This window comes from Coenobita brevimanus, chromosome 80 (assembly GCF_032717465.1).
Source record: "Coenobita brevimanus isolate Jiangsu-jjx chromosome 80, ASM3271746v2, whole genome shotgun sequence".
Taxonomy (NCBI): Eukaryota; Metazoa; Arthropoda; class Malacostraca; order Decapoda; family Coenobitidae; genus Coenobita; species Coenobita brevimanus.
The window spans coordinates 28,321,785-28,349,066 of NC_137033.1; the positions used below are offsets into that span (position 1 = coordinate 28,321,785).

At 41.8% G+C, this 27,282-nt stretch overlaps 1 protein-coding gene across 1 annotated transcript in view; it reads left to right on the forward strand.

The window, feature by feature from the left end:
• Positions 1 to 27,282, forward strand: part of LOC145409375 (dolichyl-diphosphooligosaccharide--protein glycosyltransferase subunit 1) — a 332,958-nt gene that overhangs the window by 285,515 nt on the left and 20,161 nt on the right. Inside the window, exon 9 of the mRNA XM_080279850.1 lies at positions 17,272 to 17,399. Within this exon, the coding sequence (XP_080135976.1) occupies positions 17,272 to 17,399 (128 nt within the window). The remainder of the gene's footprint in view (positions 1 to 17,271; positions 17,400 to 27,282) is intronic.

Consider the following 27,282-nt stretch of genomic DNA (forward strand, 5'->3'; position numbering starts at 1 on the left):
TCTGGCCAGGCATGTATAGCAACACTGTTCCTGCCGAGATTCTGATTGGATGGAGGTAGTTGTTCGATTTCGTTGTTGTTTAAACCGATACTCTCTTTAATATCAGATGTGATACTTAGTTTCTCGACAGTACAATCGTCAAAAGCAATGAGAAATCCGTTAAATACCTAACAACAATGAAATTTTCGTAGGAAGATAGAGATATGAGTCAACAAAGTATTATAACAGTCGAAGTCAAGGTCAGCATTCGAACAATTCCTTTAAATCTCCGACACTCCATAATATACAGAAAATTAAGGAATCCTGATTAATCTAAGCATTGGTATAACACACATTTAAATTATAAGATCAGACCGTAGTGTGATAATAGAGGAGATATAATGAAATAGTTTTCCTTTAGCCTACTTTGATTTTTCGCGATTTTTTCAAACCTCCCTCCCCGCAGAACTCGTCTTTTCATTAGAATTTTTAATTATTCAGAGTTGTGGCACGATTTAAGGGTGCGGACTGATCTTTTAATTTAAATGTGTGTTATACCAATGCTTAGATTAATTAGGTTTCCTTAATTTTCTGTATATTATGAAGTGTCGGAGATTTAAAGGAATTGTTCGAATGCTGACCTTGACTTGGACTTTTATAATACTTTGTTGACTCATATCTCTATCTTCCTACGAAAATTTCTTTGTTGTTAAGTATATAACGGATTTCTTATTGCTTTTGACGATTGTACTGTCGAGAAACTAAGTATCACATCTGATATTAAAGAGAGTATCGGTTTACACAACAACGCAATCGAACAACCACCTCCAGCCAATCAGAATCTCAGCAGGAACAGTGTTGCCATACATGCCTGGTCAGATTAATTGGTATGAGGTATAGTTTGTGGCCACCCCTTTGGAGGTTAAGCTATCTGGCTATAGATAGAGTTATTAGTTTGTGGCCACCCATGCTGATATTATCTGGCTATAGATAGAATTATTTTTATGTAGCAGGGCTCTTGCTAACAGCCGATGGTTGCGAGCCATTTGGCTCCAAAGGTTTCAGATTTACGAGCCAAATAAATTTTTGGTAGCCAAAATATTTTACGAGCAATAAATAAATTTATTTACACCTTGTGATGAATCACATAATGAGGTTTTAAACATTCACAGTGGTGACAAGGAAGGACTTAATAATTGATCACAATGTCCTTTTTTGTTTATTTAAGTGAGATTTACTTATTTTGTGGTTTACTGGGTTTTGAAGTGGATGTATTTTCTCCTCGCCAAAAGGCGACATGCATGTAAAATTTGTTCGCTGAAGGAAAAAAATACTCACATTTGCAAGCTGTGGCTCACCAAACAAGAGCCCTGTTTAGAAGGAGGGAAGAACAGTAGTCACATAGCTCTGAATGGTGTAAGTTTGATCGTCAAGAGGTGACAGAAAGCTTTCAGTCATGTAGAGTTGTCCATCCCTGTTTACAGTTTTGCCGTTTGTAGGTTCATTTTTTCCTCCATGGATGCCTTTACTGGGGAAGCAGCATCTGGAATGGGTATGTCTGTGTTTCTTTTTCCTTTAAATCTAGGGAAGTCATTATCATTTATTCATCATCCAATCCTATGTTCCACATGAAGAACGTAGGAGCCCAGGGCTAGGCAAGTTGGTCCTGACATTTAAGATGAGGGTGACCAGCCTCACTCATCCCTGAGTGGCATTACCTAAGCAGTAAACCCCAGCCACCCCATGGATATAAACCTTCACCAGCTCAATCCAACTGGAGCACTGTAATTACTGAGTAAACCACCAGGTGCCAAAATTTGGTTATATGGTTACCACTCAGCGTAGTAAATGGTTCCCTGGTGTACAGGAAACCATTTGGCTTGTCACTCGGTGTAGAGTCACCCACAGGCAGAAGAAAAAGAATAGTATGAAGGAAAGAAAGACAGAAGAGGGAGTGTAAAGTCATCCGTAGGCAGAAGGACGAGGAAATAATGAAGGAAAGAAAGAGGATGGAAGGAAAGAAGAATGGAGGAGTGGAAAGGGCAGACACATGAGAGCAGCTCTTCATCGAGTGAGTGGATGGCGAGTGCCCCCTCCTGCCACTAAATACAGTACTGAATATAGAAAACTCATCAGAAGGGTGAAAATCAAGAACCCTATGCTTTTTAGCTCTAGAAAGGACTGATTTGTAAAGTTTTGTGCACAAAAATAGCTGCATCATGTGTTCATTCTTAGTGAAGGTAGCAGCTGTATTTGTTTTTCATAATTTATCTTGTAGATTTTGACCCTGATGGTTTAGTGGGTAACTGCGGGGCTGCAATTGGATTGAGCCAGTGAAGGTGTATATCCAAGGGGTGGTTGGGGTTTATTGCTCACATAATGCCACTCAGGGATGAGTGAGGTTGCTCACTCTCATCTTAAATGTCAGGACCAACTTGCTTAGCCCTGGACTCCTACACTCATCATGGGGCAAGGTAGGATTGGATGATGGATGAATGGATGGATGGTTCACCTCGATAATCTGTGCATGCAACTATACCTGTGTCTAAATAACTAAAAACCCATCATACTGTAAATAGTTTAAGTTCAGTTTTTCATGGTGTCAGACTTTTTTTTTGTTTGAATCAGACATCTTTCAGCCTATAATAATAATAATTTTATCAGCAGTCCTACGTATATTTTCTTCGGAAGAGCAGCTATTAACCCATGAACTGTGACATACAATCACAGCCATTCTGAGGTGCTCTGTGACATACAGCTTCAGCTTCAGGTTGCAGGTGTGATTTTCTGTGTGTTGTTTTGGGGTGGATTGTTGATGAATGGCTTGAAATATATCATCTGGAAGCATCTGGAGCTTTTTCAACCACTCATAGCGTATCCCACACATGCCTTCTTAGTCATTGTTTGGTACAATGGAAGGTCAAGGTCCAGCCCACTAAACTTCAAAAACTCACCACAGCAGCATCAAGGTAGATACTGCTCTGGGTTGATCTTGTGCTCCATAATATTTATGCATACACTTAAATATTCGTGGCAGCTGCATGTTTGCCTAAATCCCACCTTCAGAATACCAAATATCCAAGTTTTTTATGGCTAAACAAAAGTAGATATTAACCTGAATAGATACACACCCATACTGCAGCATACTTAGTTCAATATTTTACCTGTAAAATGGATCATTGGAAGTAATGATATGCTCATTAAGTGAAGACAAAGGGGAGCTGCAAGGCTTGGTGGATGAGTTTCAGAGAGTTTGTATGAAACGGAGTCTAAAGGTGAATGTAAGGAAGAGTAAAGTGGTGGTCTTTGAGAGAGGCGAAGTCAGTGAATGTACAGCGAGGTTGGATGGTGAGGAATTGGAAAATGTGAGTATGTTTAAGTACTTGGGTAGTGTGATGAGTAAGGATGGAGGCTTGGAGAGTGAAATGCTTGAAAGGGTACAGCAGGGAAGAAAGGTTGCTGGTTCCTTGAAAGCAGTGATAAGAAACAGGGAAGTGAGCATGGAAGTGAAAAAGTTACTACACGACAGTATTGTGATACCAACTCTAACATATGGAAGTGAAGCTTGGACGTTGTTGGAAGGGCACAAGTCAAGAGTGAGAGCAGTGGAAATGAGTTATTTAAGAGGAGCCTATGGAGTCACATGGAGAGACAGGTTGACAAATGAGGATATAAAGGAGCATTGTGGTGTGGATGTGGATGTGATAGGAAGTGTTAGGAGGATTACACTGAGGTGGTTTGGCCACGTGGAGAGGATGAAGGGTGAAAGACTGACGAAGAGAGTGTATGTGAATGAGCTGGAGGGGGTGGAGAGGGAGGGGGAGGCCAAAGATGAGATGGAGGGATGGGGTGGAGAGGTATATGATAGAGGGGGGTGTGAGTTGGGAGCAGGGCAGTGAAATGGCGGGGGACAGGGCGACGTGGAGGCGATTTGTTTGTAGCCACCCCGAATGGGATTGAGGTGTCTGGCAATAGATAGATAGATTCCTTGGTTATAGTGCACTTAGCTGTGGCAGTTTTTCCTATCACTGTGATATGAAAATCCACACCCCTGCTGTTATAGATCATTTTTTGGCTCAGGAACATCGTTATAGCATGACCGAGCTGCTTCAGGCATGAGACTCACAAACATTAGCGTGGTGCACCCCATAGCAACATCACGTGAATGAGCTGTTTTCATTACCTTTTAGCTTTGAATACTTGCCTTTCATTAGCACACACCATCACAGCTGTGGTAGAAGGTGATTTTTCACAAAACATTTCCCACATAATGAACGATTGGTGAAAAAGGTAACTAGATCTGATGTGAGAGGTGTAAGACTGAGAGGAAAACCACGAATAGGATGGATGGATAGTGTGAAGAGAGGGATGTCTGTTGAGCAAGGAAGAGTGGCTTTGAGTGATAGAAATGATTGAAGTGAAATTGTAATTGAATAAATGATGACACAGCCCGGAGGGGATATTTTCCCGCATTTGGCCTGATCAGCTGATCAGGTCAGGTGTGGGTAAGGGGATGGGTCCATTATGATGTGGCAGAGGTAAACCAGCACTGCTGTTGGGTCCTGCTGTGGATGTCACTGGTTGGACTGCACAATTGACCCTAGTGCGGTGTCGTGCGGTGAGGATCTGTCCCTTCTCCCCTTGGGGCTAAGATGCGAATGAATGTGTTGAGTGGATGAGTAAATTGGGAGAGTGTCGTCCTGTCTCGATGACCTCCCTTTCCCTGGAGGAAGCAGCCTAGGTACATATATCTATAGATAGGTTTCCCACATCCCAAAGTCATAACTACTGTAGCAGTAGCTGGGGTCAAATGCATGCTAGTATTTTCGTTATACAGTTATGATGCCTATTTTTGTTCATCATAAATTCATAGCATATGAATGTTATGGATAAAAATAATCAAATAAGTTTAAAAGCATAGGAGTAGTATACAGTGCTGGCTGAAAGTTTTTGCGCTAGAGGGCCCACGCATAAACATTCAGAAAGAATTTATTCATCCTTCTTGGTTTAACTTGTATGTAGTCGAGTAGCATGTAGGTTTGACGTCATTGCAGTTGCCACTGGGAACAGATTCCCCCACAACAAAAGGCAGGCAGTGCCCTGAGGGAATTTGTATGGGGAGGATATATGGGTCTTTGATGTTCCCCCCTCCTCTTCCCCCTCACAGATTGCTAAAGTTACAGGTGAATTTGAATGTTGTTTTCTGTAGTCATAATGTGAAAGAAAAAAGAATTCACACTCGAGCAGCTGTCAAGTATTACTGCACATAGCAATGCAAAACAGCTTGGGGGTGGGGGAGTTAGGATTGCAAAGTGAAGTGTTGAGAGGTAGGATGGGACTTAAATGTATTGGTGTTATAATAAAAAATAGTAAATTTTAATGGTTTTGGAAAATGTGAGAGGAAAGAGGATGATAGCTTGGTGTGGAGGCTTAGAGATGTGAACATGGATGGTAGAGTGGCAAGAGGCAGACCGAATAAGGCCTGGGACGAAGTCATAGTATTTGGCTTCAGGGAAATAAGACTGAACAGGGAGGCTGCTTGAAGTCAAGCAGTGTGGAGAGCTGCCAATAGGTGACCAGGGCTGACACATGCAAGCTTGTAGGAGCCTTTGTAAACTAAATGAAACAAAATAGGCCTACTGTAGTTTGTGTGAAAAATGTACTCTGCCTATAAAGTTAATCCATCATGAAATACAATTTTATGTAAGTATATTGTAATGTCTGATGATGTTTGGGGGTGCAGCATATATTTTTGGGCAATTACAGTTAAATTAATGTAGTAGGGGCACTTTTGGGGGTGGGGGTTAATTATTCACAGATTTCATAAATCATGGGGAGGTTTGTAACATAAGCCCTATGAACTGGGAGGGATTGCTGTAATGCCACCAAGGGGAGTATAGTGATGACCTACCCTTAAATGTGTAGCTAAGCCTCGGGCCCATGCATCTTAATGTCTAGGTTCAATTCCCAAGAGGTAACTGGAGGTAGTTCAGTCATGTAATGCCACCAAGGGAAGTGGGCTGATCATCTGCCTCTGTGTTGCACTTTGCTGTTGTTGCCAGTCTTAGGAGAATGATGCCCAGTCACAAGTGCAGTCAGCATCAAAAGTTCTGTCGTCTGTCCTGTTTTTCTCTCCATAGCCTTTGAAAATCAGTATGCTGAATCTAAAACTGTATATACTGATTAGTTTATTTGGTCACAAATCAGTCATCACTGTTTGCTGTTGTGGATTCACTACACTGTTTTACAGACTATGGGAAAAGAAGCAGGAGAGGCAGCAGGAATTTTGATGCAGACCGCACATAAGCAGTGGTGTAGTGGTTAGATAGCCTTGGTAGGAGTGACTGTCTTGAGAGTGCCAGACTACAAGTGACTTTTGGAGATATGGTACACAAAATAAAGAGGACTTAAACTGTTGCTCAGGAACTTACTCTTATCAGCTTAAGAAGCTTTTGGGCACCTTTTCCTTAGTTATTTGTTTTGCATATAGTATCGCAGTTTTATTATTATCTTCTGTGGTATTTATATCATCATCATCCAGTCCTATTTTGCCCCATAAGGAGAGTAGGGATCTTGGGCAAGGCTACCAGGTTCGTCCATTGTCGTTTTGTTTGTAAAGGCTCCAACATTTTTGCATGCATCGGCTTTGGTCAGCTAATGGTGGCTCTCAACGCTATTTGATTTCTGGCAGCCTCCTCGTTCAGTAACTTATCCCTGAAGTCACACTTTATGATCTCATCCCAGGTCTTTTTTGGTCTGCCTCTCGTTACCCTACTCCTGACGTTCGTACTTCTCACCCCTGCACCCAATTGTCAGCCTCCATCCTAACGACATGCCCAAACCATCTAAATCTACTCCTCTTCATCACAACACCAATAGTCTTATCCTTCCTCACAGATCTTCAATTGCAGTCCTAGCTCCCTCAGGGCTTTTATTCAAGGATGCACTATATATCTGTCCAACTGTTGTCATCGCTGTACGCTTGAGCCTACAAATATACTATTTCTTTACTGTCCAGCTCTCACTACCGTACAGCATTACATTCTTAACACAGAGGGAAAGCCCTCTCTATGTTAGGAGAGGCAGTGACTCCTTGAACTTCCTCCAGCCACTTTTTACCCTAGCGACAGAGCTAGCTGCAGACCCACCTCCAGTATATAATATGTCCCCCAGATAACAAAACTCCTCCACACACCCAAGAGACTCTCCAGCAAGATCAGTCCTTTCACACCTGACAGTCTCTACTTTCTCTTCCGGACACGTTGCACACATGAATCAGCATTATTTTGCAGCTTACCTCTAATACCATGACATTTCTTGTGCATCTACTTCCACAAGCACTGCACAAGATGGAGTTATTTCCTACACCTTTGTGGTAAATTGCACAGGGCCACATTCCCTCTGCTTCAACAGTACCACCACCAGCCCTAGCTATTGTCATTTGTTTTATCTGAATTTACTCTCAAACCCTTGTTCCCCATTCTGACTTCCCATTCCCTAAATCTTTTCTCCGCCACCCTCTCATTCTCTGCTGTCACCTCAAGTCATCAGCTTACAACATCTCCCATGGGAATCCATTTCTGAAATCATGTGAGAGAGCTTCAAGCACCATGACAAACAATAAGAGGCTCAAGACTGATTCCTGATGGATGCCAGCCTTCGCTGAAATCTTGTCACTTGAATCTTAATTCACTCTCACCAGGGTGCAAGCATCCACTTACATAGCCATAACCACTCTAACCAGCTGCTGCTTGATCCCAAGGTTTTTCATTGCCATTCTTCACCACCTTAGGGACTGTGTCAAAGGCTGTCTCCAAATCAACAAAACCAAAGTACAGCCCCATTTTCTTCCCTGTATATTTTTCCTGAAACTGTTAGACTGAATGTGGCATCAGTGTTCCCTTTGCCTGGCATAAACCCATACTGCATCTTATCAGTATTCATTCTTTCCCATATCGTACCTTCTAGGACTCTGTCCATTACCTTCATTATTTCAGTCTTGACATTTAAGGCAATGCTGAACAGTGCCACTTTCCCAAGTGGCATTACATGAGCAATAATCCTCAGTCATCTTTCACATGCAACCCATATAGGCTCCACCTAGTTGGAGTTCCTTATCTCACTAGCCAAGTGTCATTTGGTTATGTGGTTACCATCCTATATAGGAAATGGTTTCATGGGATATTGGAAACCATTTGATCTGTCTCTCAGTGTAGAGTCAGAGAGAAAGAGAGAGAGAGAGCAATATATTGAATGCATGAAATGAGCACCTCCACCTACCTATCTATCTATCTATCTATAGCCCGACGCCCAAATCCCGCAAAGGGTGGCCGCAGACAAAACGCCTCCAAGTTGCTCTGTCACCCACCATTTGACTACCCTCCCCCCAACTCACCCCTCCACCTCATCCTCGGTCTGCCTCTCCCTCTCCCTCCCTCCACCTCATCCTCGGTCTGCCTCTCCCTCTCCCTCCCTCCACCTCACCTACATACACCCTCTTAGTCAGTCTTTCATTCTCCATTCTCTCCACATGTCCAAACCACCTCAGTATACTGTATTTCTCCTAATCTTCTCAACCACATCCACATCCACCCCACAGCGTTCCTTCACTTCATTCGTCAACCTGCCCCTCCACGTCACTCCACATGCTCCTCTCAAGTAACTCATTTCCATTGCTCTCACTCTTGACTTGTTCTCCTCTTGCAAGGTCCATGCCTCGCTTCCATACATCAGGGTAGGGATCACAATACTATCATGCAGTGACTTCTTAACTTCCATACTCACCTCCCTATTTCTCATCACTGCTTTCAGTGTACCAATGACCTTCCTTCCCTGCTGTACCCTTTCACGCACTTCATCCCCCAAAGTTCCATCCTTACTCATCACACTACCCAAATACTTGAATGCACTCACATTCTCCATACCCTCAAATGGTAATTTCATGATCTGTATTGACACAGATGACAAAAATGATTAAGAATATATTATCGTACCAGACAAAGATATTGGTAAGGAAGAGGCATTGGTAAGTTTCCCAAGCACTGTACACAAGAGTACCCCCATCCAGTCGACAGACACCTTCAGAATTCATAACCAAAGAAACGTTGTACAGTGATCTCTTGGTTATAGTGGTTTTCAGTATCACTGCAAAATGAAAATCTACACTCCTGTCATTATCATGCTTTTTTGGCTAAAAAAAAAAAAAAGCATTTTTATCATGCACTTGAGCTAGTTTCTGCCAACAGTGATGGTGCAGTATCTGTGGCTTCAGGTGGCTTTGAGGGATTCAGAGATGAGACCCTACTCGATGAGTCAATCCCATGTGGTGAAAACCACTAACTTTCCACCCCCAAGCCTCAGAACCCCTTACTCCAATCCCATCTCGCATCAGTCTGTGGTACATGTTTCTTTCATATTGTGCCTTTTTCATCACATTCTATTAACGTAACCATATCAGTGTGCATTTCTGATACTTACCATAACAGTATATATGTATTTAATGGGTATAAATTGTTGTAAAAGTGAAATTTGGGTTTCTGAGTGGTGCCAGGTACCAATGAGGATGAATCCCATAGATTCTCTGCTTTTGTAATCAGACAGGTTTGTTATAACACAATAGGCTTGGTACCAGTTATATGTGATAGCCTAGTGATAACTATATAAACTTGATTATTGTACAGTGAAATATTTTGAGTTAATCTTGCTACCTTCAAGTGACTTTCATTATTGTAGGAAAGAGCCCTCGCTTAGAAAATGTTTATTAATGCCGTACCCAGACCCTCCAGTTAACCCGTGGATTGTGCAATTACCTTTTTTTTTATCCCATCCAGTGGTGTGCAATTTTTTTTTTTTTCGTGGTAGGTGGGGGCGCTCACCATCCACTCACTCGATGTAGTGCTGCTCTCAGGTGTCTGTCCTTTCCTCTCCTCCATCCTTCTTTCCTTCCATCCTCTTCTGTCTTTCCTTGATTCTTTCCTCGTCCTTCTACCTACAGGTTACTTTCCACTCTCTCTGCTGTCTTTCTTTCCTTCTTTCTTTCATCTTCCTTCTGCCTGTGAATGACTCTACAGTGAGTGACAAGCCAAATGATTTCCTGTACACCAGGAAACCATTTACTACACTGGGTGGTAACAATATAATCAGATTTTGGCACCTGGTGGTTTAGTGAGTAATTACGGCACTCAAATCGGATTGAGCCGGTGATGGTTTATATCCAAGGGATGGTTGGGGTTTATTGTTCACGTAATGCCACTCGGGGATGAGTGAGGCTGGTCACTCTCATCTTAATTGTCAGGACCAACTAACCTAGCCCCGGGTTCCAACACTACTTATGGGGCAATGTAGGATTGGATGATGAATGATGATGATGAATTATAAACTTGAAGATAAACAAGCATCATCTGGTGGGAGAGAAAAAAAAAAAAAACTCTCCATCTTTGTGCAGTGCTGTGCATAAGTTTTGCATAGGGTTGGAGTAGTGAACAGTGATGCACGCCCACTGGAAGGTTAGCACAGCCTGAGCTGAGGCTCGCAACGTGGCACTACCCAGCCTGAGCTGTGGCTCGCAATCTACGGGTTAAGGAACTGTAGCCACTGATGACCTGATGATTGTATGAGTAAAAATGCTTTCCCTCTTGATCATTCCATAGGGTCATTGGTACATCAGTTGTAGTTTCATAACTGATAAGAATTGGACCCATGTACAGTCATGGACATTGAAAGCTGGACACTCTGGGGCTGAGCTGATAGTTTCTTTTTCCTTTTCAGTATTTCCACTAGATCTTCATCCATATGAGCCGTATCCCCCTATCCCCATCCTTCCCACACCTGCTGTCCCAGGGGACAAGTTCTCTCTCTCTCTCTCAACTCCAGCTTCCCTCCTTTCTTCTCTCCCTCCTCCCTCCCCCATCTACCGTCTCTCTCTCTCTCTCTCTCTCTCTCTCTCTCTCTCTCTCTCTCTCATATATGTGTGTGTGTGTGTGTGTGTGCAATCATTATCATGACTAATAGTATGCTCTGAATTGGAAAGTAAAGATGATGAGAAATATAGTGGAATCTTTGGTGAAAATTGTGGCTGAAGGGTGTAGGCAAGTATGAAGGTGGACATTAATTGGCCAGCAGGGAATTAATGACAGTTCCACATGCTGACGTCTCGAGGGGACTTCTTGTAGTTGTTCACTATAAATATGTTCCAAAGTTTTATTTATTTTATAATACTTATATCACAGTTAAGTTATACTTTGCATTGACATTATTATTCACTACTACAGAACCTTGAGAGAGAGAGAGGGGGGGGAGCTAGTCATTCCCAGGGGACAAGTGGTCACTCCTCACCTCTCTCTCTCTCTCTCTCTCTCTTTCTCTAGCATGCAGACCTAAACTTAAAAGGAGTTGTCCAGCATAGGCCATCTGGCCTACTGCAGGTGTTCTCTTTAAATATGTTCCAGTGTTTTATATATATATATATTGTTACGGAACAGAGAAAGATAATGTACACTTTAAGTGAGAATACTAAAAAATCACTAGTCCCGTAAAGTTCCAGGTTCAAAACAAAAGAGTTAGATAAAATTACAAGTTAAAGTTTAATGCACAAACTAACAACAAAACATTCAGGACTCATAAGGATAATGTAATGGCAAATAAACAGGTTAAATATATGGTTAACTGCAATAGCCTCTATTAACACGAAATTAGCAAGAGTAAATTTATCTAAGTCAGCCCTGATAAAATGAGATACCAGAAAATACTCAGTGAATGCCAGATAAATTATTACAGATACAAACTATTATCAAAAATGACTGACATAAAGAACCCCACACGAATTACAAAAACTTCACTAGGCCTACAAATTAAACTTATGCTATACAGTACAAGAAAAAATGCAACAACAGTTATACTCAAATTACACACAGCTGCTAGATGGTTGGAGATTTCTTGAGCACTCACAATAATAATATCTGTACAGGGGAGGACAGAGATGTGAACAAAATGAGGAGCAGATCTAAGTGGCAATGATGCAGAGACTGAGCTCATTATATAGGGGCCAGCAGAGCCTGATACAACTTGTAATAAGGACGCGCAAATGAAGCCATGGGGACAAAGAGATGACAATCCCGCACTGAATAACAGAAATGTCGACTTACTCTACTATAACGGTAGAAGGGGGGGACTGAGGCAGAACACGCTCGTGATCAAACATGCAGCAACTGTGCGTTAAAATTACACAAAGGATGATGAAATCATAGGCTATGTAACACCTCCCCACAAAGAAAAAGAAATTTACAAAGGAAATTTCTTATTACTCTAAAACAATCTGTATATGGCATTACAGACCATGCAAAGGTCTTTCCTAATATTACAAAACATGAGATCTCCCTAGCACGTTCAGTCATAGGTACTTGCCAGTATCCCTTTAACAAATCAAACTTACTTATGTACCTGGCCTTTCCGATCTTGTCTATGCAATCTTCCACACGAGGGAGAGGGTAAGTGTCCGTTTTGGTTATCTGACCAACACGCCTGCAGTCAATGCAAAGCCTCTGTGACCCACCTGGCTTAGGGATTAGAGTGACAGGAGAACTCCACTCGCTCTGACAGGGCTCAATCATCTTGTGGTCCAACAGGTAGCCAAGCTCCTTCTGGATGAGAGGAACTTTCACTGGGTTCACACGGTAAGGAGGCAATTTAATTGGCTTTGCGTCTCCAACATCGACATCATGCATCAACACAGTGGTTCTTCCTGGAGTAGCACGGAACACTTGCGGGTACTCCTGCAGTAATGCCGAAAACTCCTGCCTTTCCTTGGGTGGTAGATGAGAAAGCTTAGTCTGGAGATCATTCATGATATCAGGATTCTTCCCCAAACTATCACTCAGGCTCATACTGCATGGGAGAGCTTCACTTGCAGACTCGGGTGGAACAGCTACAGTGCAGACTGGATTATTTTTCGTCCCGCCTGTGATATAACTTTAGCATGTTGATGTGACATAGTTGCTTGCTCTTTCTACGATCTGGTGTGGCGATGACATAGTTGACATCACTGAGTTTCTTCTCCACGAAATAAGGACCACTAAACTTGGCTTGAAGAGGTTGCCCATGAACTGGTAGCAGAATCAAAACCTGATCTCCTGGCTGAAAGTGGCGTAACCTGGACTTCTTATCATACCAAGTCTTCATCTTCTCCTGAGCAGCTCCTAAATTCTCTCTCGCCAGCTGTAAAGCAGTGGACAGCCGTTCTTTGAACTTCATCACATACTCCAGCAGGTTGACGTCATCTTCCTCCGACAGCCAGCATTCCTTGAGTAACTTAAGGGGTCCTCTTACTTCATGGCCAAACAGTAGTTCAAAAGGTGAGAAGCCCAGTGATTCATTTGGAGATTCTCTTGCAGCAAACACAACGAATGGAAGACCTTTATCCCAGTCTTTCTGATGTTCCAAACAGTATTTCTTGAGCATCGATTTGAGTGTTTGATGATATCTCTCCAACGCTCCTTGAGTCTGGGGATGGTAAGCTGAAGACGTGATCTGGGTGATGCCCAACTCTTTCAGAGACTGCTTGAAAACATTTGACATGAAATTACTTCCTCGGTCTGACTGTACCTCCTTGGGCAGACCAAACTTTGTGAAGAACCCTAGCATTTCCTTAACCACGTTCTTTGCTGAGATGTTTCTAAGTGGAATGGCTTCAGGATAACGAGTAGCCATATCAATCAGGGTCAACACATAAGAAAATCCTGAAGAAGTCTTAGGAAGAGGGCCCACAATATCCACCAACACACGGGTGAAAGGCGCCTCAAAAGGAGGAATGGGAACTTGAGGTGCAACCTTTTCGGTCTGATTACACTTCCCCACAACTTGACAGGTGTGACAAGACTTACAATACCAGGAAACATCCCTGAAGATACCTGGCCAGTAGAAGTGTTTCAAAATGCGTGCCACAGTCTTCCTCACTCCAAGGTGTCCTGCCAAACTGGTGTCATGAGCCACTCGAATGATATCCTGCCTACAAACACGAGGGATGACAACTTGATGTACAACCTCCCATTCACAGTCGGCTGATGCTGTTGGGGGTCTCCACTTCCTCATAAGTACTCCTGACTTTACATAATAACAAGTAGAAGCACCGGCTGACTCTTCTTCACTGTAAGCAGAGTTAGCTAGACCTTTCAACTCAGGGTCAGCAACCTGCAACTCAACCAACTCTTGACGAGACAAATTATCAACACTACGGGTACTGCCTCATCTGGTGAGTGGTCCAAATTAGCAAGAAAAGTGTCAGCTAGGATAACATCATCATCATCATTATCCTCTAAATCACCAGTAACTTTAGACTTAGCCCTAGTGACAGCACATGCAGGGAACGCATCAGGGACATCACAATCCTGGGACGCAGCCACTGGCTCACTAGACAACTGAGGAGCTGGACACACTTGACTTCCACCAATATCATTTCCAAGTAAGAAAGTTACACCTGACATTGGGAGTGTCTCAACCAACCCAACCATAACAGAACCATTAACAAAACCAGACTCTAAATTCACTCTGCACAGAGGAACAGAGAAGTAATTATTCCCTACACCTTGTAAGATTACAGTTTCATCAGAGGAATTAAAATTAGAGCCTAGAACACTGGTCAGCATAAGGGATTGGCAAGCACCTGTATCACGATATATTTGAACTGATTTCCTGTCATTACTGTCCAGAGGACTGACAAAACCATCAGACAGGAAATTAGCACATGAACTCTTGAGAGTGTCACCCACGTTACTGCTCAAAAGAGGAGCTCCATCATGAGAATTTAAGTTACCCCTCAAAGCAGGTTCAGTTAACTCAGTTAAAGAATTCTGGGAACTCTCAAGAGTGGACACTAGACCAATTGACTGAATATTTAAAGACTCCTTTTTGTTCACATCACGCTGTCTCCTGAAACATCTCTCCGTAGTATGACCAAGCTTACTACAATAAGTACATTTACTTTTCTGAAATCTAGAGGTGAAGCTGGTATTTACTTCCTGAGAAACATCATCTTTATTCTCTTTCCTGTTACCTGTACTCTGAGTAGAGGCAACGTACTTACTCTCAGCTTTCCCTTTTTCTTTAGAATATCTCTTGTGAGTGAGAACATACTCATCAGCTAAAACTGCAGCATCAGACAAATTATCTATTCTTTTCTCATCAAGATATAGGCTTACATCTTTACTAATACACCTTTTGAAGTCCTCCAGCAAAATCATCTGCTTAAATTTGTCAAAATGAGAATCCACATTCTTAGAATTTAACCACTGCTCTAACAAATCTTCTTTGATTTTTGCATACTCAACATGGGATTGCTTATCTTGCTTATAAGTTGTCCTAAATTTTACTCTATAAGCTTCAGGAACAAGCTCATAGGCCTTAAGAATCAAGCTCTTAACTACATCATAATTATCAGACTGATTCTGAGGCAAAGATGCATAAGTTACTTGAGCTTTACCGGTGAGAACAGTTTGAAGGAGTACTGGCCAATACTCCTTAGGCCAATTAAAACCTGTAGCTACCCTCTCAAACAACTGAAAATACTTTGTTAAATCAGATTCATTAAAAGGAGGGACAAGTTTAACATTTTTAGCCACATCAAAATCATCAGAGCTAGATGATCCAGTTCCACCTTGTTTCATGCGATACTCATGGTCTGCCTGAATCCTGGCAAGTTCAATTTGTGCCTGAGCCTGTACCTCTGCCTCTCGAATACGAGCATTTGCCTCATTAACACGAGCCTCCTGCAGGGCTAGCTGTAACTTAGCTAATTCAATCTGCGTTTGCTCATTTGGAGGAGTTACATTAAACAAGCTTTCATTAATCATGGCAACAATCTGATCTTTAGACTGATGAGAGCGAACAACAAATCCCAATTGTTGAGCAACAATCTTAAGTTCATTCTTTGTTCTGTTTTCTATATCACACACTGTTTGCACATTTGACAAAAAATCTTTGGCTTCATCAAGTGTAGAAATAGTAGCCATCATGAATATATCACAGTCACAAAATATCAAACCCTTATGATAATATCCTGAATATCCTGATGAGAGGTCGCCAAATTTATGTTACGGAACAGAGAAAGATAATGTACACTTTAAGTGAGAATACTAAAAAATCACTAGTCCCGTAAAGTTCCAGGTTCAAAACAAAAGAGTTAGATAAAATTACAAGTTAAAGTTTAATGCACAAACTAACAACAAAACATTCAGGACTCATAAGGATAATGTAATGGCAAATAAACAGGTTAAATATATGGTTAACTGCAATAGCCTCTATTAACACGAAATTAGCAAGAGTAAATTTATCTAAGTCAGCCCTGATAAAATGAGATACCAGAAAATACTCAGTGAATGCCAGATAAATTATTACAGATACAAACTATTATCAAAAATGACTGACATAAAGAACCCCACACGAATTACAAAAACTTCACTAGGCCTACAAATTAAACTTATGCTATACAGTACAAGAAAAAATGCAACAACAGTTATACTCAAATTACACACAGCTGCTAGATGGTTGGAGATTTCTTGAGCACTCACAATAATAATATCTGTACAGGGGAGGACAGAGATGTGAACAAAATGAGGAGCAGATCTAAGTGGCAATGATGCAGAGACTGAGCTCATTATATAGGGGCCAGCAGAGCCTGATACAACTTGTAATAAGGACGCGCAAATGAAGCCATGGGGACAAAGAGATGACAATCCCGCACTGAATAACAGAAATGTCGACTTACTCTACTATAACGGTAGAAGGGGGGGACTGAGGCAGAACACGCTCGTGATCAAACATGCAGCAACTGTGCGTTAAAATTACACAAAGGATGATGAAATCATAGGCTATGTAACAATATATATATATATATACAGTAAACGCATACTTTGCACAGACACTATTCACTCCAACAGAACCTTGAGAGAGAGAGAGAGAGAGAGAGAGAGAGAGCAGCTGCATTTATAAAGAATGAAGATCAGCTTCTCAAGTGTGTGTGTGTGTGTGTGTGTGTGTGATAGCTGAGTAGCCTAGGGAAGAGGAGAGATGGGATTAATGGGATGGGGGGTGGGGGATGGGGGAAAGGAGTCGTGAACGAAGAATAACGGACAAGCTGCGGGAAAAGAGGAAATATGACATTTGCCTCAACTCACCTGTCCAGGTTTCTCTGTCCATGACTGTACATGCATAGTACCATTTTCTTGTAAGTATAATCTGCTTAAGATAATACATATAAATCTTGAGACACAGTGTATAATGAGGCATGTTGTTTATTTTCAGGCTGCCACCAAGAAGATTCAGAACAGTATTAGGGATGAGACACAGGCCATCGGTGATCTGGCAGCCAAGATACGCGTAGACAACACTGAGTATGCTGAGAAGGTGTCTGACCTGCAGAAGCTTGACAAGTGAGTTTTGTAGTAGCTGTTATTTATGTGCCATGTGGCAGCAGTATTATAATTCAGCTTTGGATCTACTTATACAGCTGTAAAGTCATGGACAGATGAACGTACTATACTCCCATCGTTTGGATGAAAGTAATTTATTTTACGATCAGCTTCTGTTGCATACTGACGTGTCAGTCAGATAAAATGTACATTTTTTTATGTCTTGTTACCCAAATTAAAGCAATCAAACAGTGAGAGTGTAACAGATTCAGTTGTCTTGTCCGCAGTTGTATCTCAACTTCATCCCACTTCCCCCAAAGGGGACCACAATAATAACAGCAACAGTAATAATCATTAATAACAACAACAGCACAACAAAAACAGCAAAATATATCTATAGGCACAATCTTCTGTAGTCCATTCCATGAGGTACTACAGTGTCTGTACTTGCAGTTCACCTTCATATGAGGCGTCTCGTGGACAATGGGCAAATGCGCCTTTTTTTTTTTTTTTTTTTTTTTTAAGGAGCATTTAAAGTTCAGGAATAGGCGGCAGACATAGAATATTATAGAATAGCGTGTTATTATATATCATTAGAATCCTCTGGAAGAGGCAAATTTATACTGCAGGAAAAAATAAAAACACACACACACACACACACACACACACAGTAAAACACGCGATGGTGTTTTTTCAGCATATAGTAATTATTGTTCAATAAACTTGAAATTCATTTGTGTATTAGATGTAAATGAAACTAAGATACTGTGAAATTTTCAGCCAAAAATTCCTATAATTAATATTTTTCCTATAATTATTAATTAAATATTTTCATCTTATCGGCAACAGGTTGTTTTATTGTGTGTGATAACCATTATATTGTTAATGACTGACACAATGAAGTTATAATACTCACCAACTATTTACAACTCCAACCGCACACCAAGGTGAAGAAGGGGGGGGGGGGGCCTAATGGTTAGTAGTTGAGGACGTCATCGGAGTGTAAACAAAGCCAGGCTTCACTCACGTGCTTGGCGGGATGACTAGCGGGGGTGCTGGCGCGCATCTGAGAGGCGGCCCTTTAACTCTGACAGAGGGAGCCGCTCGCCCATTGGCTGGGCGCGTGCCGACATTCGCCCCTACCGCTCTGAAATCACAGACCCTCCCCGCCCTCCTCCTCCTCCCCTCCACGTGTGCAAAACAAGGGAGATTGAACCTAGAATTCTGAACCCACATGGGTCGGAATCGGAAAACGCTCTTCACCACAAGATTTTCAGTGCTTCCATCTATCGGAAAACATGCATTACTCATTTTTGATGGGGGTGGCGCATTCGCCCCTTGTCCACGAGACTCGTCATATGTCACACCATGATATTAATATTGTACTTACCGTCAGTATTGAATACATGCTAGGAGTTTCTCTTTCAGGACTGGTGCAGTAGTATTAATGGGGATGTTTGTATTACATGTTGGTGGGTCTTGTGGTAAATCAGTAAAGTCTGTTTTTAAGAATTTCAGATCATCAGACTATTGATGCCCCAGCCTAAGAAGACACTTGCAGTCTTTCAGACAGTAGATCAGTTGTCTGACTACTTGACCTTTGCTTTGCCCATAAATACAGTACTACTTTTCCAAATTATTTAATATTTTATTCCTACAGACATCAGACAATTTATTTCAGCTTCTTCCATTCGTATGTTGTCCAGGTGTAATTCTTACTGTGACACATTTATTATGTGTTGCAAGAGAGTTTAGTGTACTTTGAACTCCATTTAATTACATTGCGCATAATTGATACAGTTAGTTCTCATTTGCGAATGTGCACAATCAAAAAGGTATCTTTACTTCCGTGATTGATGGTGTCATATGAACATTGCTGCTGTTAGCGATTTCATCTTGAAGCAAATTGTTTTGGATGACAGCTTTTAATACATGCTGTATAAATTTCATACTTTGTGAGGTGTTGTTAGAAGTAACAGCCATATACATAAATGAAAAGTTACCGAAGAACATATTCAAGTGGCTTGACCACAGTTTCAAAACGTAAAGACGGGAAAAGTGTAACAATATTCTTTTGATCGTGTATACAGTATGTAAGTGGACTGATACTTTTAAGTTATTAAATGAGAAGTTTGTCCCTATCGTTTCATATCGTTTGTCAAGGCTCTGACATGCTTGCATGCTTCCTCCTTGGTCACTAATGGCGGCTTTCCATGCCGCTCCATCTCTGGCAGCCTCCCTATTCATTCCCATATGCCTGAGTTCACACTCTATGACCTCGTCCCAGGTCTTTTTCGGTCTGCCTTTTACAACCCTACCCCCAACATTCTTACTTTCCACACCCAATTGTTATCCCTCATCCTCTTCACATCCCCAAACCATCTCAATCTACCCATCCTTACCACAACACCAATACACTCCAGCCCCATCCTTCCATTCAACTCTATATTCATAAACCTAGCCTCCCCCCACCCCCCCAAGCCTCTCATTCAAGGGCAAACTACGTATCCATCTAATCATTGTCATTACATTTGAGCCTCTGAATATCGTTTTCCTTTTCTGCCCAGGTCTTACTACCATACCAGCGTTACACACCTAACACATGCCACATACAAAGATCCCTTAGCATGGAGAGAGACCCCTCTCAGTGTCAGATGAGGCAGCAGCTCCTGAACCTCCTCCAACTACTCCATACCCTAGTGACAGAACTAGCTCCAGCTCCATCTCCAGCATATAGCATGTCCCCCAAATAACAAAGCTCTTCACACACTCAAGAGACTTGCCAGCAAGATCAATCCTTTTATGCCTGAAAATCTGTACGTGCTCACCCCGACACACGGCACACTTAAAATCAGCATTATCTTGCAGTCTGCCTCTAACATCACTACATCTCATACGCACGCACTTGGCACAAACAGTGCACAAGATGGTGTTGCATCCCACTTCCTTGTGGCAAAGCACACATGGCCACTCCTCCTCTGCTTTGGCAGTACCACCACCAGCCCTAGATATCATCGCTTGATTTATCTGCTTGTACTCTCATGTACTCTCAAACCCTTACGCCCCATTCTGTCTCTCCACATCCTAAATCTTTCCTCCACTTCCCTTGCATTCTGTGCAGTCAATGCTAAGTCATCAGCATACAACATTTCCTGTGAGAGTTCGTTATTTGGTTCACATGATAGAGGTTCTATCACCAAGACTGTGCGGGGCTCAAGACTGACCTCTGATGCATGCCAACATTCACAAATAGTTGTCACTCTAATTTTCATTAACTCTCATCTGGGTGCATACATAGCCATAACCACTCTAATCGGTCACTTCTCATTTCCAAATTTTCTCATTGTTCACTTCACCACCTCCTTAGAGACTCTGTCAAAAGCCTTTTCCAAAACAAAGTACAGCTCCCTTTTCTTTCTTGTATATTTTTACTGGATGTGTTTAACAATGATTATAGCATCAGTGGTTCCTTTACCCAAACTATATTTCATCAGTATTCACTTATTCCTTAATATTTCACTTCTAGGACTCTCTTCATTACCTTCATTATCTGGTCCAAATGTTTTATGACTTTATAATTTCCTCTTTCCAGGGCATCACCTTTCCCCTTGTACACACACACGAAAAAGTATCATTGCACCTTTTGCACAAAGCAAAGTGACACCAAGAACGAAAGATTTGATAGCCCCATGAGGAAATTTCTTCATGGGCCTGTTATCAAATCTTTCATTCGTGATGTCACTTTGTTTCAGTCAAGAGATGTAATGATACGTCTTCGGTGTGTGTACACATTTACAGTCACACTCTTCAGCCTGTCATCTGGGACAGCACACTCATATATAATGATATTTATCAGATCAGTAAATAAAACCCATTCCTTTATCTCCTGAAGCTTCACCATTTCAGCAGTTAATCTAGACACATGTGCTGTCTTCCCCAACTGCATCCTTTGTATTGCCCTGCTTGCAGTAGCAACATCAATGAAAGGTCATGGGTCAGACATTGGATCTGCTGACTCCAAACCTTCCCTATTCCTGTCAAACTCTTCATTCAGCAACTGGTTATAATGCTCTTTCCAGGCATCTTTAATATCCTCACTGTCCCCCACTACCTCTCCTTCATCATTCGTCACACATTGTTCACTTGTGATATTCCTGTTTTCCCTCATCAATTGATTTGCCAATTAAATATCATATTTTTTATTTCAATGCTATTTAGGTTATGCAGTAAGTCTTTGAGACTCAGATTTTGTCCTGTTTACCTCCTGTCTATCCCCACACTTGGCAGACAAGTATTCCTTTCTGCTACCCACCCTTTTCCATACCCTGAAAATCCTTCTTTTCTCCTCAGGTGTGGCTTCCCTGCCCTCATCTCACCACCATGTTACTTTATGCCTAGGTGGGACCCTTGTCCAACCACACACTGAGTCAGTAACTCTCAGGATAATGTTTTTGAGAGCTTTGCATTGTTTTTTAATACTTCAGTCAACAGCATCCTGTTCAGTCACAGCTCTACTCATCTTGCTGTAGAAGGCACCTCTTACTGCTTGATTTTTCAACTTTGAAACTGTATTTTCATCCTAGGTGCATAGGTCCTCTCTTCCTTTGCCACCCTCTCCTTAACCCTTCTGTGGCAGCCGGCGTCGAACGACATTTTACCGTAGCGTGGCCGCTGGCATCAATGCGGAGTGACCTGTAAAAAACTGTAAAGAATTTTGGGAAAGGAATGAAGGTCAGGGAGATGTTCACACAAGTGTACTCTAGCCTCTAAACCACTGAGACAGCCAGTGAATCTCGTGACTCAGTCATGAGTGGATGTCAGACTTTTGCTCCCCTCAAGTGTTAAAGTAAGTAAGAATAAGAAAGGAAGAAAGTCAAGAAAAGAAAGAAAGTGTATTTTCCAGGCAGTGACTGTTAATCAGTGTTTGCTTTTGACTTGGAAGGGAGACGAGGAAAAAACATTATTAAAAAAAAAAAAAAAAGAGGGAAGACATTCACAGTGATGATAAATAAAAAAATTTATTGATAAGTACAGTAAAACCTCAAGAAGTCAACCCTGCAGAAGGCAGAATTTCTGATAATTCGAAATCAAACTGAGCCTTGCCACTTTGTGGGACTTTCTCACAAATTTGTGGGAGAATTGGCCTTTCATGGGAAGTTTTGTGTGAGGACATTTTAGCCATTAAATTCGTGGGAATTTTTAGTGGGAATTTTATCCCCATGTGGGAACTTTTGTGGATATTTTATTGTTTGTGGGAATTTTGTGGGAAAATAAGCCTGCCAACATTGCCTGGACACTCGGGGCTGGTAGCCAGTTGAAGGCAGCCACACAGTCAGTTTGCGTCTGACCATCATTGGGTGAGGTTGCACTGCTGTTTCGCTCTCCTGTTTGTACTGTTTCATCATCATCATCATCATCATCATCATCATCATCATCATCCAGACCTCCTTTCCCACCCTTCAGCAGGGTGAGGAGTAGCACATCCAGACAGCCAAAGTTTGCCCAATGCAGTGGGCCACGCTTTCATTCACGCATCATTCAAGCCCTCAAAATCCTGGCTCTGTCTGATAGGCCAAAAATTTCACCACGTTTTGTAGCTTCATGTACACCTATCTGATAGACTCAATGCGAACGCTGTCACGTCAAAAAGGGGTGCCAAATCCCTAGTCATGCACTTCTCCACACAAACGTCATCCAGCCAGCTCGATCTCTCGTCAGTCCCTTAGCCTCACCAACTTCCGTACTTCTCTTCCTCACACTCATCCACCATATACAGTACCTCCACCTTCTTTCTTGGCCCACCTCGCATCCACTCTCCTTCAGATTTGCTCAGATATACCCATTTCACCACTCTGTTGTTATCCATTCTCTCCACTTACCATCTCAGTACACTCTCTTTGATTCTGGTGTCCACAGACTTCCTTATTCAGCACCTTTCACAAATCACATTATTCTGTATCCTATCCACTCTCTGTATTCCACATACATTCCTCAGCAATCCCATCTCTACTGCTCATATTCTTGACTTTTCATTTTCATGCCACATCATAGTCTCACATCTGTATGGTAAGTTGGTACTATCACTACTTCATGTAAGCCTCCTGCAGTTGCAACACTCAAACCTCATGCTTCTTATCTTGGCTTTCATAGCACCAGCTACTTTCCTTCCTTGTGTCACTCTACTTTCCACTTCTTTTGCACATTTTCCTCTCTCTTGTAGTCTCTCTCCATTCACTGTAACATCACACTAGGAGTCACTTTCTCTCTCAGTAACCATCATTTTTACTCTTTTCTACATTTAATCTCAAGGCATGATGATCACAGACATCTACAAAACTCTGCACTAATCTACCAAGCTCTTGTCGGGTATTTGCAAGTAACACTGCATCATCAGCTTACAACAAGTTTGAGATATTCCATTCATTACCAATGCCATCCCTCTCTCCATTACTCTTGTTTTTACTGCTCTCATCACCCCATCCATATGTACAGTAATCCCTGTACTTTCCGGATGCCCACGTTCCGGACTCCCCACTTACCGGACATTGTGGGCCTGGACCTTCGGTACCCAAAAATGGCCAAAAAAAAGAAAAAGGTCCCCCCAAAATCCGAATTCTTTCCCACCCGTAATTTAAAATTGCTGCACGGCGCCGCACAGCGCCAAACAGCTGTTTACACCACAGCCTCTTCCCCCCTTCCCAGTCACGGTTGGCATTTGGTATTTTTCATTACCAAATGTAGGCCAATTTGGTACTGAAAAGTTCATTTGGTAGTGAATTAGCATGATCCATTACCAAACAGATTTTTCACATGTATGAAGATAAAGAGAATGGAGACGGTGGACTGTCTGCTTTCTTTGATTAATCTGCTAGCATACATAGTGCACAAATAAACATGCTGCTGATTATAAGGAGATTGATTATTTCCATTTGTACATATAATTAGTGAAGAATAAATGCTTCCTTTAAGAATTTGGTAATGAAAAGTTAAATTTGGTAATGGAAATTGAGCAGTTTGGTAATGTGGCCGAGTTCAGATCTGGCAACCCTGCCCCCAGTTACTGCCTAACCTTCGTTCAGGGAAGACGTCCACCGTATTGGATGCTGCACGTGCTCGTTTTTTATGAATAAACAGTAAATAAACTGCAATACCTCGCCACTAGACGACATGGGAATTTACGATGTTGTGCAGTATTAAGAAATTAGAATTTAGAGTGCAAAGGATTAAGTGTGGAGTGAGTGTGGAGTGCTAAGTGGTGGTTGAAACTGGCGTGGTTCAGTTAAGAAGAATGTGCAGTGTTAAACAATTATAACTCACAGTGCAAAGAATTAAGTGTAGCACAACACTGGATTACTGTTTGTGCTTCAAGAGCATTTTCACAACTACCAGAGCCTTAGTGAGTTCGAGTAGGCGGCTACAGACGCGCTGTAAGTACAGTACCCTGTACACTGCTAGGCCTAAGTATTTTCCCTGCTCACTTCTAATTCCTCATTCTCTGGTTCCTTTTCATTTATTTGATGCTTTATGTCCATTATTGGTTTGAATAGGGTTTTAAATAGGTTTAAATAAGTGCTATGCATGTCCGATAGGGAATTATTTAGGTGGCTTTCCAAGTTGGGCTGGGTTAGGGTTATAAGTACCAATCCAGCAGTCAGAGGCCCACTTTCCAGACAGGACCACTTTCTGGACATGCCTTGGGCTCTATTACATCGGATAGTGGAGGGATTACTGTATATTGAACAACCATGGGGACATCACACAACCTTGTTGCATGCCCACATTCATTGTGAAGCATTCACTGAGATTCCCATTTACCCTTACACGTGCCTCACTACCATCATAACTCTTGACGGCACCTAGCAGCTTACCATCTACACCATACAGGCGCAAAGCCTTCCACAATCCTTCTCTAGCTACTTTGTTGTATGCTTTTTCCAGATCCATAAATGCCATAAACACCTTATAGTCCTTCTCACAAGCCTTGTCCACGATTTTTCTTGGTGCAAATATTTGATCCACGCATCCTCTGCTGCTCCTAAAGCCACTCTGTTCGTTGCTTACGAGGACTCCTGATATCTCTCTTATTTTCTCTAATAATTCTTCCATATACAGTACAATCCCAGTTAACCGGGTGGCTTGGGGAATTTACCTTCCCGGTTACAGATTTTTCCCGTATTTCTGATTTTCAAGTCAAATCTATACAAAGGCTATCACAGCAGTAAATACAGTTCAGGTACTCACCAGTCACATTAGGGGTTACACTAAGAGATTCCGCCTGAAAAACTGCCTTGTAAACACACACCATGGTCATAACGCACGTGTGCAATGTCTAGCAACTAGCAGTACTGCAAATTACACCAGTCCATTGTTTACCGAATTACTGTATTCATTATATGTACTGTACTCATAAAAATTGAAAAATAAAATAAAGAAATAAAAGCCTGAACATTTATTAGTGAACTGATGATGTGTTAAGACTGCACTGTAGAATTATCACAACACCTGTGCCCCCACGTGAGTTTTGTTTACGTTTCTGACCCCGACTGTTCTTCTTCTTCCCCACCTGACCTCCATCACTCCACCCCTCACACGCCACTCAGCTGTTTTGCAGAAAATAAAATAAATGATGTATGTATGAAGTGCAGGCATATTATTTATTTATTTTTCTTCCAACAAAGTAAACTTTCATTTCTATTAACATTTATATTCAGCCATTAGTGTTTTATAATGTTCGCCTTTTTCAAGTCTGTTGCATATGTCCAGCTTCTGTTTCAAGGTAAGCACGATACGCTTACGTTTAGTTTGCACTTTAGGCATTTTGGAGTGTACAAATTACCGTCTATCAGAGGAACACAATAGTAAGAGACCTTGTTTACTGTCTGGTGGCAAAACGCAGACTGGTGATTTTTGGAAGGTGTGGAGGATGACTGAATTCAAGTAGGGGAAAGAGGGGGAGAGGAGGGGTGGTTAAGAGGATTTGCTAGGGATTTACATCAGCCGGAAATGCCTCCACCTCGCTTTGTCTGACTTCCCCCAGCCTCGTGTGACACTATCAAACGGCGGTTTGGCGGTCCATTCAAATTGGCGCACAGTTATAACTTACTGACATTTTTACCAGCCCTTGAATTTTCCCGTTGTTCTGAGTATTCCGTTTGTCTGGATACCGGATTGCTGGGATTGTACTGTACCTTCCCTACAACACTGAATATACTCATACCACAGTAATTCTTGCACTCACTTTGTTGACTTATTTTGTACAGGGGTACAATCACTGCCTTTTTCCCCTGTACTGGTGCAGTTTCACTCGTCCATGCATACTTACATATCTCCAACATGCACTTCGTTGCACTCTTTCCATTACACTTATCGTCTCTGTATCCACCTCATCAACCCCAGCTGCTTTCCCATTTTTTAGCCGCTTCACAGCTTTCCTCACCTGTGTTTTTTTTTCTTTTTTTTTTTTCTTTTTTTTTTTCTTTTTTTTTTGAGAATGAATGCAGGAAGGAAAAACAAAGGGAAAACAAAAAAAGTCCATGTGCCTAAAGGCATCCTCCATTCATAAATTATAACAACTGGATTTAAATAAAAATGGATTAATTGTTTGTGGGAAGCAACTCCCAGGAAGTGAATTCCAGAGAGTGGTAGTTCTGGGGATAAATGAATTTTGATAAGCAGAGGTTCTGCACGGCGGGGGAGAGAGAGTGAGTTCATGGTTGCTCCCAGCTGCTTGAGTATTTCGGGAGAAAATGTGAAGGGAGGCGCAATTGAAGTAAGTTCGTCAGAGCACTTACGGTAAAAATATCAGTAAAATAATGCTAAAGGAGCATCATCTCTACGTACTTATAATGGAGGAAGGTCCTGTGTAATGGCAAGATATATTGATTAATCTAATGGCTCTATTTTG